Source organism: Ochotona princeps, unplaced genomic scaffold (assembly GCF_030435755.1).
Source record: "Ochotona princeps isolate mOchPri1 unplaced genomic scaffold, mOchPri1.hap1 HAP1_SCAFFOLD_121, whole genome shotgun sequence".
Lineage (NCBI taxonomy): Eukaryota > Metazoa > Chordata > Mammalia > Lagomorpha > Ochotonidae > Ochotona > Ochotona princeps.
This window is the reverse complement of record NW_026696772.1, coordinates 281699-296147: the sequence shown is the minus strand read 5'-3', so window position 1 is coordinate 296147 and position 14449 is coordinate 281699. Positions and strand designations below refer to the sequence as shown.

Genomic DNA, 14449 nt, shown 5'->3' with positions numbered 1-14449 from the left:
GGGCGCTGGGAGGGCACACCCTGGCTGTCCTACCCTGTCCAGGGCCAGCCTGGGAGGGCAGGGCCAGCGGCCCTCAGCCCCAGAAGTGTGCTATCACAGCTCTCCTCACTGGCTACAGAGTGGGTCCCACCGGCCCTTGGGTCAGCACCTTTTTGGGAAAAGGGGGAGGGGTGAGGTCTAGATCCCACCTAGCAGGGAGGGGCAGTAAAGGAATTTTACAACATGTGAGCGGCAAGCCTGACTTTGGGGGCAGGGGTGGTGACTTGGGCAGCTGCTGGGCCAGCACTGGGGCCTGGCCCCTGGGGCTCTGCCAGCCCCTGCTGGGCTGTGATAAGGACAAATGGTGATAAGGAGGAAGCCTGTCGCCTGTGGCCTCCTGGCTGCCCCTTCCCATCCATGACACTAGGTGGGGGGCAGGGCCCCGGCCCCCAGGAGGTCAAAGGTTGTGCCCTGGGAGTTGGGGTGGGGTGACTCTGCCAGCAGAGGTGCACCCTCAGACGCTCAGGCAAGGCTGTCACCCTCTCCCGGTGTCAGGGCCGGGCTGGGGCTGGGAGGGCTGTCTGCAGGCGGTGTGGGGGTGAGTGCCGTGTCCGTGCTGAGTGACGAGGGTGTCCCGGGACGTGGTGTCCTGCGGCGCCGGGCTGGCCCCAGCTCCACCTGACCCACTCTCTCTGCGAACTTGAGTGAGCACACTGTCTCCCCGAGGTCCTCTGGCCGTGTGGAGATCTACGGAGGGATGAGGAGGGCAGTTGGTGGGCAGGTGCAGGTCAGCCCCCTCCCGCACACAGATGGCCTCCAGCGCCCCACCTGCAGCAACAGCACCGCGGTGGTGCCGGGACCCAGCGCCGGTTGTAGCAGGCGAGTGAGCTGCGAGTCCCGGAAGGGCACGTGCGGCCTGCGGGCCCGCAGCGCGGCCATCACACCGCCTAGCGCCAGCAGTGAGCGGTTGATGGTCTGTGCTTCCCGCAGCCGACGGGCACCTTCTGGGTCTCCCTGCCGAGCTCCTGCCGCTGCGCCCGTCTTCCAGGCGCGCTCCGAGCCGGCCAGGTCCACCAGGTGCAACGTGCCTGCAGGAAGGAGCACAGGCTATGGAGAGGGCGGCGCCCCCTGCCTGCCAGCGGCCCGCTGGGCTCCAAGGCCCTCAGAGGTACCTGCGGTGCCGGGGGCGCACGCCGGAGACAGGGTCAGCGTCACCAGGGCGTGGGAGCGGGAGCTGTGCTGGTTCATGGCAGTGGCGGCCGTGGCCCGGTTGCTCCTCCCGAGGCTGAGCATCTGGAGCGTGGGCAGGGAGAGAGGACTCCCTGGGTGCCTGGGCCATGAGGGATGGGGCCAGAGGGCTCCCAGACAGCCTTACCTGGTGCAGCGTCTCCAGGTTGGGCACGTCCCACCGGGTGAGGCCGGCCACCTGCACCCCTCCCTGGCCAGCTGGGCCCTGCCGCACTGCCAGGCGCTCTGGGGGCCCAGGGGCCAGCAGGTCCCTGGGGAGAGGGGGCTGGGGCTAGGCTCTGAGGGAAGGGGAGGCCCCAGGGTATGGGAAGGGGGCGGTGAGGAGCTGCCCCCATCTGACCTGACTGCTTCATTGTAAATCTCCACCATGCTGAGGGTCACGCGCTGCTGCCCTCCAGCTCCCATCTCCCGGAACAGTGACTGCAGTGCCCTGGGAGCTATGCCAGGGTCCTCAGGTGGGCCCTGGGGACAGGCATGTGCCACGCTGGGCTCATTGCCAAGCCCCAGCAGCCCCCCAATCCCAGGAGCCCTGAGGCCTCTAGTAGCCACCTCCATGCTATAGGTCTTCCCAGTTCCCGTTTGACCATAGGTGAAGATGCAGACGCTGTAGCCATGAAGACAAGACAGGACCGCCGGTTCTAGCTCCCTGAAGACCTGGAGGGGCAGGGCAGGGGGAGCATGTCCTGAACCCTGTTTCAGGTGGGGTGGGGCAGGACTGAGGCAGTGGGGAGACGAGACGAGGGAAACCATGCAGGAACATTGAATGCCAGAGCATGGAGGGGGGACCCAGTGCTGACCCCCCACCACAGGCGCCACCCTGTCCCCCATAAGGCCAGCTGTCAGCAGAGCTGGGTATGCACCACTGCCAGCTCTGTGCCCAACGTGGTCCCCGCCTGACTGGTGCGGGGGCTACAGTGGCCCAGCGTGTGTCCACACAGCCTCAGGGACCCCTCACAGCCAGAGATGGGGAGAGGCAGCTGCCACTACCCTCTCCATGGCCTGTGGCCAGCCCTGCCACTGTAGCCCTATACACCTTTCTTAGCTTCTGGGGACGTTAACCTTGCATTCTTGGCCTTCCCTGTCAGACCCCTGCCCTCCCGGGTGGGAACCAGAGCCTCTGAGGGAGGGCCAGGACCTCCTCCTGGCTGGCGTCAGGAGCAAAGACCCAGTCCAGACGGAAGCAGCGTTGCCGTCCTCTATAGCAGGTGGTGACAGTGCCCCTGCGGCCAGGCTCCACGCTCACCAGGTGGGACGGCGCTCCCGGCCTCAGTCGACACAGCAGCCGGATATTCCCTGCACGGTGGGACGGGACCATGGACTCCCTAGCTAGCTCCAGGCCGCCTGGCCTGCCCCCCACCAAGCCTTCCCAAGCCAGTCATACCCCTGAGCTCCAGAAGTCTCCCTGGGCATCCGGTAGGGGGCCCTGGCTGCCCCTCAGGGAGCTGAGCCCCAGCTTCTGCGGCTGACAGCGCACCCAGGGCCCAGGTCACCTGAGGAGATGCGGTGTGAGGAAGGCAGAGGGGCAGCCTGGCAGCCACCACAGGACCCCAGGGCTCCCAGGACAAACAGGGCGTTCACTGCCTCTCCTGGGGTTCCCAGCAGCAAGAGACCCACAGTCTCCAGGCTAGCCCAGGACAAAGGGAGCCGAGGAGCACTGTGGCCTGCGGCCATCCTGCTCTCAGGACTGGCAGGGACAGGCAGCAGGTTCCCTGGGCTGCTGGTGGGCAAGGGTCCTGACCTGGCCACGGGCCTCGCTCAGGGAACCCTGGCAGCTCTGGGCAAAGGTGCTGACCAGTCCTCTGAGGTCCCCGCAGCCCTGGCGCAGACTGGCCATGCGTGCCCGCAGTCCTGGAAGGGAAGGGCTGTTGGGAAGGGAAGCCCAGACCCTGAGTCTCCCCGCCCCGCCCCACCGCGCCCTTACCTGCTAGCTGCTCCTGCACCAGCCGCAGCTCCCGCCTACAGTTCTGCTCCGTCTCCTGCTGCAGCTGCTGGAGGGCCCCTCGCAGGCCCTGCAGCTGCACCTCCTGTGCCCCCAGCTGCCCACCCCGCCCCGGCCCTGTCACTGAGGAGGCAGGCCCTCACCAGGCCCTGCCTAAGCCCCCGTCCCCAGGTCCCATACCCACCTGAACACGGAGGGCTTCTGTGGTATCCTGGGCCTCCTGCAGCCGACCCTGCAGCTCCCCCAGAGCCTGCGCCTCCTCCTGCGAGAGGCAAGGTGAGCAGCGGGAGCCCCAGGACCTGTGTCCCTGCCCACGGCAGAGGCCATACGTCCCTGCTGCAGGCAAACTCTGGGCCTCTTGCTCTGGGATGCGCCTGCTGGCCTTCTGGGGCCCAGAAGGTGAGGCCGCTGGGTACCTGGGGGGCTCGGGCTGAGGGACTGGCACCCCAGTGCAGGAGCAATTCCCGGGCCAGGCTTAGGCAACGTTTCAGGGCCTCGTTCTCCACAGTGAGGTGCTGCACCCTTTTCTCCGAGTCTGTGGCTGCCTGGTGGAGAGGGAAGCCCCACAGACTTGGGAGGGCTGTGCAGATAGGACCCCCCCACCATCTTCCTGCACAGCCCCCACGCCCCTCCCTGCACTGGCAGCCCCTTCTCGTGGCCCAGCCGGGTGGGACTATCCTCACCTGCCCAAGGATGAACTGCTCCAGGTGCTGCCAAGCCCGTTGGTCTTCATCCAATTCAGCCTCACCTCTGGTCACCTCTCCTGGCCCAGGGGCAAGGTGGGAGGGGCCTTCCTGTGCGGGCAGGGACCCTGTAGCAGGGTTGGACCCAGGTCAGCAGTCTCAAGTCTCCGGATCCAAAGATGCCACCCCCGACTTAATGCCCTTCACACACACTCCGACTTACCATCCGGAGGCCAGGGCTGTTCCCGGGGGGCTGCCTGTGGCACCTGCAGCAAGGCCTGCCTTCCCCTGGGACTCCGAATCCATGTCAGGAGGGCCAGGAGCTGACTGGTCACTGTCCACAGCGCAGGCACCTCGCCGGACTGCAGGGGGCAAGACTAGGGCAGAAGACTGCAAGGCAGGTGTGTGGGCGCCCTGGGGGTTTAGGGGCACACCGCTCAGCCCGCTCACCTGGCCCGGGTCCGAGGCCGCCCCGCAGCTGTCCTCCGGCCCCAGCTGTGCCCCCAGGAATTCGGCCAGCCGCGTGAGGGCCTCCTCCAGGGACACTGTGGCATGGGGGCGCTCGGCCCCTGCCTTGGGCTCATCTTCAGCTTCCGGGCAGCCTGGAGCAAGTACGGAGCGGGCGAGTGATGGGGAGCCTCCCTCCGGCACCCCACACGACCCACGTCCAGTGCGGGCGCAGCGCGCCACCTACCGGCCACGCCGCTCAGCTCGGCCCAGAGCTCCGGCGCCAGCTGGCTGGGGCGACGGCGACCGGCGCGCTCGCCATCCGCTCCCTGTTTGCGGGGAAGGGGGCAGCAGGGTTCGCGCTGACCACGGGCTCGGCAGCCTGCTGAGCCTCCCCCTCCAGGCCCCGGGCGTGCGGGCCACCCGTGCACCCCGCTCCCTGTGGGCTCACCAGTGCAACCCGCTCACCTGTCCCGGGTCCCCCGCGGCCGTCCCACCATCCCTGCGGAAGAGGCTGTAGAAGATGTAGATAAGCAGCGAGTAGAAGGCGTACATGGGGGCGCGGGGCGGCCCAGGGCCCCGCGTCCCCGCGCCCCGGCTCCGCACCGCCTGCCGCAGCGCCCGTGCGCATGCTCGCCGCGGCCGCCCCCACGGGCGGAGGGTGCCGGGGCGGGTGTGGGCTCCGGGGGTCCTGGACAGGTGTCCTGCAGCCACACGTGGGGCGGCCCGCCGTCCTCGCGGTCCCAGCCAGCTCCTCCCGACCCCTGCGTGGCGCAGGGTGCCGTCCCCGGTCCCCGCACCTGCTCCAGCCCGCGCTCCGCCAAGGGAGACCCTCGCAAGGCCCAGCGTCCACGGAGCCCACGGCCCCCGGTGAGCCCCCCGTCCCGTGCCCCCTGTAGGCCCGGCCCTCCCGCCAGGCCGCCCCAGGCTCCGCCCCTGTCGCTAGCCCGAGCACACGGCGGGCGCCTGGCTAGGAGGACGCGCCTGGGGCGGAGCAGGGGGGACCTAGCCACTGGGCTGCAGTACCGCACGCGTTAGCTTTTCCCTTCCTAACAGGTGCGTGCAGCGGCCCAGCCCACGCGGCCGCCTGGTGATGGGGGTCTAGTACGCAGCAGCCTTGCAGAGCCGCCCTAAGCGCCCTACGGCCATGGCCCTCGCCCCCGAGCCGGGGCCCGACTGGAGCGCAGCCCTGTCCCACCTGGTGCTCGGAGCGGTGTCCCTGCACGCGGCCGTGCGCTCCGCCCCGGTGAGTAGCAGGCCGGGCAGGGTCGCCTCTGCGCTCCCCGAGCCCAAGGAGCGCCTCCCCGGGCTCCGGAAGCCGAGTGGGGGCCCCACTCCTGTCCGGCAGGGGCTGGGCTGGCTGGGGCAAGCGGGGTGCCTCTGGCTGTCTCCCCTGACGTGTCCACCCTCCCCCTGTGTCGTCAGGCTAGTCGCGGGGCAGCTGCCGGCTTCCTGCTGCAGGCCTTGGCCGCCACATGCACGCTGGCGCCGGGACTGGGGACGCGTGAAGACTGTCCGTCCGGAGCCTGGGTGGCCACGGTCATCGGCCTGCCCCTGCTGGCGTTCGACTTTCACTGGGTGAACGGGGACCGCTCCTCCGCCAACCTGATGCTCGGCGCAGGCATGGCGCTGGCGGTGGCGGGCGAGCACCTGGGCCCCGAGGGCTGCTCCGTGGCGGGGCAGGCGGTGCTGCTGGTGGTGGCCGTGACCATCGCCATCGTGGCCGTCTTCACGGCCAACACCTACGGCGTGTGGGGTGGCGCCCTGCTGGGGGCGGCCGGCCTGCTGAGCCGGCTGGACGAGGACGGGCTGCCGCTGCGCAGGGGGGACGCTTGCCGCTGGGCTCTGGCCGCGGGCAGCTGGGCCTACTGCCGGGCCCTGCGCACTCAGCGCCTGCAGTGGGAGTGACGGCTGCCCGGCTGGGGCCGGACGAGAACGTGCATCCAATAAACCTTAGCGTGTCAGCAGAAGTCTGGAATCGGCCCATTCTTGGGGAAGCCTGGGTGCGGGGACCCCCCGCGCGCGCCGTCGGGCGCGGGAAGGCCACACCGCGGCCGTCCCCGGGGTGACCCCACGGCTCCAAGGAGGTCGCCCCTGCTCCCCGCCGGCCCCGCGTGCCACCCCGACCCCGACCCGGCCTCCAGGCCGACGCCGCCCCCGGCCAGCGGACACAATGGCGCGGTGCCCCCGCGTCCGCTCCCGCAGGGGGCGGGCCCTCCGCCGCCCGCGCGCGCCCATTGGCGCAGGCCGCCGCGCCGCCGCGGGCCCGGCGGCGCTCCCATTGGCTGCGGGCGCGTCCACGTGACCCGGAGCCCGCGGGGGCGGCGGCGGGGGAGCGCGCAGCGAAAACAAAGATGGCGGCGGCGCCGGGGCCGGCGGCCGGGGCGGCTGCGGGGAGACGCGCGGCCCGGGCCCTCTGAGGAGCGCGGCGGGAGCGGGAGGCGGGAGCGGGCGGCGGGGCGCGGCGGCGGCGGGGGCGGCGGGAGCGCGCGGCGCCCCGACTTCCAGCCGCGGGAGCGCGCCGGCAGCCGCCCGCCGGGCCGGCCGGCCGCGATGTCCGGCGCCGAGGAGGCCGGCGGCGGGGGCGGCCCGGCCGCGGGGCAAGCGGGCGCCGTGCCGGCCGGGGTCGGGGCGGCCGCGGGGCCGGCGGCGGCGCTGGGCGAGGCGGCGGGGCCCGGGCTCCCGGACGAGGCCGGCGCCCGGCAGCTGCAGGACGCGGCCGGCGACCCCGACGCGCCGCCCAAGAAGCGGCTGCGGGCGGCCGAGGCCGAGGCGGCGGCGGCGGCGGGCAGCGGGAAGCTGGAGGAGCGGCTCTACTCGGTGCTGTGCTGCACCGTGTGCCTGGACCTGCCCAAGGCCTCCGTGTACCAGGTAGGGCCGCCGGCCCGACCCCGCCGGCCCCGCCGCCCCTGCAGCCACACCCCCGCCCGGCGAGGCCCGGGTCGGCGGCCGGGGAGACCTGCGGGCCCGTGGCGAGGCCGGGTCCGCGGCCGGCCCGCACCCGCCAGCGCCTCCGGACAAGGCCGACTCGGCTCCGACAGCCTGCAGAGCCCCTCCCTCCAGGACCCGAGCATGCGGGCCACCCGTGCACCTCTGCCTGGCTTTTCCGTGCGGCCGGCTGCAGCCTCCGCGTCCCGGGCCTCTGCGCTGGCTGGCCCGAGGACCCCCCGGGCGGGCGGTGGGGTGGGCTGCGGCATCCTCACCGAGCTCCTGGGCAAGGGGGCAGGGAGTGACCAGGAGAAGGCCCACCACAGCGCGGGGTGCTGGCTCCGGGGGAAGCCACCCGCCTGGGCCAGGGCCAATCTGCTAAGCACCCTCCAGGCTGTGCCACCCTCCCCTCCCTCCGCCCTGTTTTCCTCAAGCAGCTGGACCCGCAGTCGGAGGGAGGAGTGTGTGATTATGGGGGGCCTTGGGCAGCACTAGAAACCTGTTCTGGCTGCTGGCAGATGTGTCAAGTAATATGGGGCTCGGGAGGCAGGGGTGGTTGTGGGGTGCACTGGTAAGGCAGCTCTCTTCTGTGTGCAGTGACCAGGAGTGCCCCACTGACCAGTGTTGTTCCTCGTCTTCCACTTGCCGTGGCTGCTGGGCTGGATTGAGGCGTGGCAGCTCAGGGTCTGATCTGGACCTGTGTCTAGCCCTGGGCTGACAGCAGCAGGCAGGTGGCCGTGCCTGGGCCCCTGAGATTGGCTGGTGCATGGCCATTGAGGGTGTCACTTGTGCTGGTGGAAGGAGTTGTGGGGTACCGCTGGGCCTGCTGCCCATTTCCCCAGTTGACATGGTGGTGTGACAAGAGTTGGGAGCCTTTCTCGGTCCTCAGGTGGCCAGGGCCTGCATCTCCCAGTCAGGCTGCGTGGTGGGTGCTGGCTTGGATGCTGTGTGTGGGTACTGGGCTTGTGCTGGGGGCGCGGCCACTGTCCAGAGTCCCAGGCACTCCAGCTGGAGCTGGTCTGTCTGCTGTGGCCACAGCCTCTGCTCAGCTCTGCTGGTCTGGTGCTCCCCCTGGGGTAGAGTGTGGATACCTACCTATGTAGTCCTGGAAGGGGCCCCAAGATCCCCGCCCCTCACAGGGCCTTCTTAAGGGGTAGGGTGGATCTCAGGGAACCTCCGTCCCTTTGTGGGCAGTGCGTGGTCCAGCCTGGGTGGTGTGGCAGCATTCCTGTTGTGGCTCCTGCATCTGCTCTGCCTGGGTCCCTCTCATCCAGCTGAGTCAACACCCCTTCTGGAGGCCTCCTCTCCCTGCTATAGGCTCCTCGACGCCTTGGACCTCCATACAGGGGCCCGTTACCTGGCAGGCAGGACCTGCACCCCAGGGACCCCATGGGCCCCTCCTTCAGCTCCCAGGCAGCAGCGCATGGGAGGGTTCTGGACATGGGCTGCTTTGGCATCTGACTGGGACGTGGCAGGTGAGGCAGTGTCTGTGGCAGCTGATGGGCTGCGCGGCCTGCAGATCCAAGTGGTAAGAGGCCCGCTGTTGGGGCCTGAGGACAGCAGCAAGACCCTGTGGTCAGCACCCTAGACCTCTCTGCTCACAGGACCTGGGTGTGCACCACGGTGGACAGGCTTACTGGCCCCTCGTGGGTGTGAGAGGACCGCACAACCTGTCGGACTATGTCAAGCCATCAGTGCTGAGATGGCTGCCCAAGGCTCCTCACGTTCAAGCCTGGGGAGACCCTGGTCATAAGCAGGCTGGGCACATGAGCCCCCACAGTGGTGGTGGCAGTCTCAGCTGTGGCCACCACACCTTGTCCCACCTGGACAGCCCTCACTGTGTCCTCCTTGAGGCCACCAGCTGAGGAGGGACAGCAATGATGCTGGTGCCCTGGGGGCGAGCCCGCACTGATTCCAAGTATCCAGGCTGGGAAACTGGTAGACTGGTAGATAGAAGAACAGGCTAGCCCGTGCTGTCCACTGAAGTCCCCCAGGGCCCAGCTTCTGGCTCAATAGTGGCACAAGTGTGGAGCAGCTGGGATGTGACCCAGGCAGTAGGTGTGAGCTGCCCTGTGGTGGACAGTGCACATGATCACCAGACCGCTGGGGGAGCTGTGTGTGGGCTGGAGTGACAGGTGTACGTGGAGGCCCCTGCCCCCGGTGAGGGCCCTGGATTCCATTCTGGTCTGGTTGCACTGCCTGGAAATGCCACAGGGCCAGGCTACAGCTGGGGGGACCCTACCGGGCAGTCCTGTCCTCACCTCTGTGGTGCACAGATGGCCAACAGCAGTGCGTCCCAGGACAGCATGGCCAACACTGCTCCCCGTGGACACTTCTGTGGACAGAGGAGGATGACCTTCCCGCTTCTCCCCTGTGGTGGACAAGCTGCAGCCTGTCCCAGCCTTGCCAGGATCAGCTCTGCTCGCCACCCAGCCAGCCCAGTGTGCCAGACTGGCCCTGGGCAGCACCTGCAGCCTGGACCCGGCCAGTTCATGCAGGCAGGGGGATGCTGGACCCCAAAGGAAGCATGAAGTGTGGTGGCCTTTCCAGAGCTTGCCCCCTGGCCTTCAGCCCGCAGGGCTCCTGCCTCTTCAGGCTCCCTGCCCTGCCCCAGCTTTTCTACCCCCAGCTGGGCTTCTGTCTGTTGATGTATCTGGTTCCTGTCCCTTGCCATGAGCTCCCTGTCTAAGTGAGCAGCCCCAGCAGGAGCCCAAGTTCTCACCCCTCCTGTTCCCGTTCTGGTGCAACATGGCCTCCTGCGTGTCCCAGCTCTTGGGACTCCTGCCAGAGTGATACTACACAGGGCTGAATTATAGATGGGCCAGTGTGCCCAATGGACATGTCCCTGCCTCAGCTGGGGGGCTGGGTCCACCCTGACTAGACAGCCAGTACCCCTGCTGGCTATCAGAAAGTCAGTCATTTTTAAGGAGGTCCCCAAGCCAGGGCCTCGAGAGAAAACCAGACTGCAAGCATTGTGTGAGCAGGCCAGCCGCCTTGAAGAGTGGAGATCTCTGGGTATAGCTGCCCTGGCTTGGTCCCTCCCCAGCAGCTGTCTGCACTTGCTGGTGCCCGGTGACCCAGAACTGGTTCCTGCTGGCCGGCAGGAGCCCTCCGGATGGCTGGCTGAGCCTGGCCGCAGTTCCATCTCCTTTTCCTTCTTCGCAGTGTACTAACGGTCACTTGATGTGCGCTGGCTGTTTTATCCACCTACTAGCAGATGCCCGGCTGAAGGAGGAGCAGGCCACCTGCCCCAACTGCCGCTGTGAGATCAGTAAGAGCCTCTGCTGCCGGAACCTGGCCGTGGAGAAAGCCGTGAGCGAGCTGCCCGCAGAGTGTGGCTTCTGCCTGCGCCAGTTTCCTCGCTCCCTCCTGGAGAGGCACCAGAAAGAGGAGTGCCAGGACAGGTGACCAGGAGGGCCGGGGAGTGCCAGAGAGCCAGCAAGGGTGACCAGGAGGGCTGGGGAGTGCCAGAGAGCCAGCAAGGGTGACCAGGAGGGCTGCAGGAGCCAGAATGAGTGACCGGCTGCGTGGACTGAGAATTGGGCTTGAGGGTCATCTGAGCAAATGCAACCCTTGCCATGGTTCCCATGGTTGTGGGCCTGGGGCAGCAAAGCCAACTCAGTAGCCCTCAGCCAGAGGGGCCAAGACCAAGCGGGGTCCCACACTGCCATGGCAGCCACTTAGGCTGAGCAGAGGTGCTAGCCCAGACCCTGCCAGCTCATCCTGACATCTGTGCATCTCCCCCATTGGAATGGAGTGAGGCTCACAGCTGAGTCTTCTCATGGGTGGGTAGAGGTCACCCTGGATGACAGCTGGATGTGGGTGCCGGCCCTGGGAAAGGCCCTGACTGCATGCCACCTCCCCCAGGGTGACACAGTGCAAGTACAAGCGCATCGGCTGCCCATGGCACGGTCCCTTCCACGAGCTGACCGTGCATGAGGCTGCATGCGCCCACCCCACCAAGACGGGCAGCGAGCTGATGGAGATCCTGGACGAGATGGACCAGAGCCACCGCAAGGAGATGCAGCTCTACAACAGCATCTTCAGCCTGCTCAGCTTCGAGAAGATCGGTTACACAGGTGAGGCCCCACACAGGTGTGGGGGCGGGCACTCTGGGCCAGCTGCTGTGCTGGGCCACCTCCTCCCAGAACAAAGAGCTTACAGTTGAGCAGGGAGAGGGACTGGGCAGGACCCCAGGGCTCGCCAGAGCCTCCCCACCCCTCCTGAGCGAGGCAGGCCATTCCATCTGCTCCCGAGGAGGTTGGTATTGGGCCTGGGAGCTGGAGGCAAGGTGAGCACTCAGTCCAACCTAGGTCCAGTGTCTGGGCAGTCAGTGCAGCAGCCACTCCTGTGGTAAGCCAGATGTTGAGGGAAAGCCCCATTGGAGTGGAGGGTGCCCAACTCCTGAGGTAGAGCTGCATGTGGCTGTCTGGTGGGCATATAACACCAGGCCCTCTAGACCTCATGGCTCCCAGGCCACTGCCACCACCTTTGACTGTGCCGGGAGACAGCGCCCAGGCCAGGACCTGGCACAGAGAACAGCAAGAAACACCTGCTGACCCTGGGACACTCGGGGAGACTGCGTCCCGCCACTGCTCAGTGCCAGGCTGGCCACGGGCAGCCAGTCCCACCACGCTGCTGACCTGCAGCGAGGCATGGGCCTGGGTGGGCCCCAAAGGCCAAGGCTGGGGTGGTAGCAGCCCTGGCCATCCTGCAGGATGTTATAGTGCCTACAGTCCACGCCAGGCCTTGGGGCTCTGGGAGGGCTGGAGCATGTGGCTGCTGTCAGGGGCCAGGCGGGAAGCCCCATGTGTGCAGGAAGGACTGGCTGCCGGGCAGCGAGCCCACACCTCCTCGGAGGGACTTGCCATCCTCGGCCGCGGGCAGCAGGAGAGGACTCTGCAGAAACAGCCTGCAGACCTGGCCCAAGCCCAAGGAGGCTGCTCCCCTGGTGGGGCTGCATGCCACACACCCGCCGCCCACCCACCTGCCCACCCGCCGGCTTTTCCGGCAGCTCTGTATCAGAACCAATAAAGTGCACTTGTTCTCGGAACCGCATTCTGTCTGTGTGTGTGCTTGCCCCGCCCCTGCGGGCCCAGGGCAGGGGAAGAAGGAGGCCCGTGTGCTCTCGCAGCCTCCAGCCCTCTTCCACTAACGTGTGTCCATTCTGTTTGTAGTTGTCGCCCCCACTTGGCCTGAGGGTGTTGCGTCCTGCTGGCCCACACTGACGGCTGGCCCTCCTGGCCCTGTCTGTCTCTGCAGAGGTCCAGTTCCGGCCGTACCGCACGGACGACTTCATCACACGCCTGTACTACGAGACGCCGCGGTTCACGGTGCTGAACCAGACGTGGGTGCTGAAGGCTCGCGTGAACGACTCGGAGCGCAACCCCAACCTTTCGTGCAGGCGTACACTGTCCTTCCAGCTGCTGCTCAAGAGCAAGGTCACGGCACCGCTGGAGTGCTCCTTCCTGCTGCTCAAGGGCCCCTACGACGACGTGCGTATCAGCCCCGTCATCTACCACTTTGTCTTCACCAACGAGAGCAATGAGACGGACTACGTGCCCCTGCCCATCATCGACTCGGTGGAGTGCAACAAGCTGCTGGCCGCCAAGAACATCAACCTGCGGCTCTTCCTCTTCCAGATCCAGAAGTAACAGCAGGTCGGCCGCAGGCGCTCCAGGACTCGGCCTTTTTTTTTTTTTTTGGCTTTTTTTTTTTTTTTTTTTTCTTTTTTTTAGGAGAAAGAGTGCGAAGGCAAGCACCAGCCTGGGCCGCCTGCATGTCTGCACAGCAGGAGTCCTCGCCCAGTGCCCTGCCTCGGAGGACAGCCAACTGCGGAGGACCCACCGGGCCTGGAGGACACGGCGTGTTTGATTGCATTAAAAAGGCAGCCTTGTTTCCTACTTGCTGTTTTGTTGGCGGGGAAAGCGAGGCAAGAGTGGATGGCAAGGACAACAGAACGCCCCCAGCCCCCATCCTTGCCACTGCACTTGTCTGCCCTGCCCTGCCCTGCCCCCAAGAGAGACTCAGAGACTGTCTGTCCTCCAACACTGTTGGGGGCGTCCCTGAGACTAAGCCCCCAGGGAAGTCGGAATGCAGGGTGAGATTCGGGGAGGGGAGGCACAGACTGTAGGGTCAGGACCTGCTGGGTCAGCCTCCAGGGCCCAGCACTCCAGAGTAGGGGTCCTGCCCTGGGGACCGTCCCACCTTCTGTGCAGTGGGCAGGGCCACTGCCTGGAAGGCTGGTCGGGGGCCACCTTTGCCCTTGACCCTTGCAGCTTCTAGGAGGGGCATAGCCCAGCCCACCATTGTCTAGATGTGACCGCTTGTTGCCGCAATACCAAAGAACCCATTTTCTCTGCCCTGCCAAGCCACCCAGGAGCCTGAGCCCTGCTTCCCTCCAGGGCCTGGCTCCCCTCGGCCCTGTGGGGCCTGAGCCAGGGGAAGGAGGCACTGTGGGCTGGAGTCTGCTCACTTCCTCGTGCAGGGTGGGCTGGGGCCCTTCTGCTCCAGGCCTACTGTGAGCTCCCAGTCAGAGTGAGGGGCCCAGGGCCACCTGCTGGTGGCCTTCTGCATACCCTTGGACTTCGGTACCGCCACGGGGCATTGCACTGTCTGCTCCCACGCCCACCCCACAGCAGAGGTGTGGCACCCTTGTGGACACGCAGGGCAGGAGTGGATGGGGGAGGGCATATGTGCACCCACTTTAGGAGTATGCAACATGCTGATTGATACCCAGGAAAGAGGTTCCTGGAGAGCTGCAGCTGAGGTAAAGCAGGAGCGGGGAGCCCCGGAGAGGGTACAGCTCTGCACAGATGAGCAGGCCCAGGACTGCCAAGGTGGGGCCGTAGGAAAGAGAGGCTGCGGAGCAAAGGGGTTGCCCACGGGCACATGGAAGGCAAGGGCAGCACCCTAGCGTGTGTGCCGGGGGTCTACCTGGAGCTGTGCACATGCGCTGAACCATCCAGCCTGGGAATTCTGGGTCCTTGGTCCCTGAGGCAGCTGCCTACAGACCTCTGCAGCAGCATCACCCTGGGCCTAGGTCACCCTGGGTTCTTGTTGCCAGGTGCCATCACCCCTGTCCCATGGGCCAGGCCACCCAAAGTGACATTTTCAGACAATAAAGTGGTTTTCTAAGGAGCGGAGCAGGAAGTGTGTGTCCCTCTGTTGGAGTTGGCGTCCCGTCATGGGCCCAGTATTTGCAGGTGTTTTCTGTGTCGGACTG

At 67.0% G+C, this 14449-nt stretch overlaps 2 protein-coding genes across 5 annotated transcripts; one reads left to right on the top strand and one right to left on the bottom strand.

Moving 5' to 3' along the window:
- On the bottom strand, window positions 1–5001 carry KIFC2 (kinesin family member C2). Its single transcript, XM_058659453.1, has 17 exons — window positions 4765–5001; window positions 4544–4625; window positions 4300–4451; window positions 4073–4211; window positions 3850–3977; window positions 3583–3711; window positions 3351–3428; window positions 3149–3263; window positions 2966–3075; window positions 2609–2717; window positions 2363–2520; window positions 1777–1881; window positions 1568–1689; window positions 1355–1478; window positions 1152–1272; window positions 808–1067; window positions 1–726 (listed from the first exon to the last, which is right to left on the bottom strand). The coding sequence occupies exons 1-17, from the start codon at window positions 4849–4851 to the stop codon at window positions 502–504; spliced, it is 2244 nt and encodes a 747-aa protein (XP_058515436.1). The 5' UTR covers window positions 4852–5001; the 3' UTR covers window positions 1–501.
- Window positions 5002–5082: 81 nt separating this feature from the next.
- ZFTRAF1 (zinc finger TRAF-type containing 1) lies at window positions 5083–13228 on the top strand. Of its 4 annotated transcripts, none has more exons than XM_058659474.1 (4): window positions 5340–5542; window positions 10390–10628; window positions 11092–11303; window positions 12487–12937. In XM_058659474.1, the coding sequence occupies exons 1-4, from the start codon at window positions 5444–5446 to the stop codon at window positions 12876–12878; spliced, it is 942 nt and encodes a 313-aa protein (XP_058515457.1). In that variant the 5' UTR covers window positions 5340–5443; the 3' UTR covers window positions 12879–12937. The 4 variants fall into 4 exon arrangements, with proteins under 4 accessions (XP_058515455.1, XP_058515457.1, XP_058515456.1 ...); XM_058659471.1 differs by lacking the exon at window positions 5340–5542 and adding an exon at window positions 6631–7167 and having other exon boundaries at window positions 12487–13228; XM_058659472.1 differs by lacking the exons at window positions 10390–10628; window positions 11092–11303; window positions 12487–12937 and adding exons at window positions 5083–5166; window positions 5722–6264 and having other exon boundaries at window positions 5353–5542.
- The last annotated feature ends 1221 nt before the right edge of the window (window positions 13229–14449 follow it).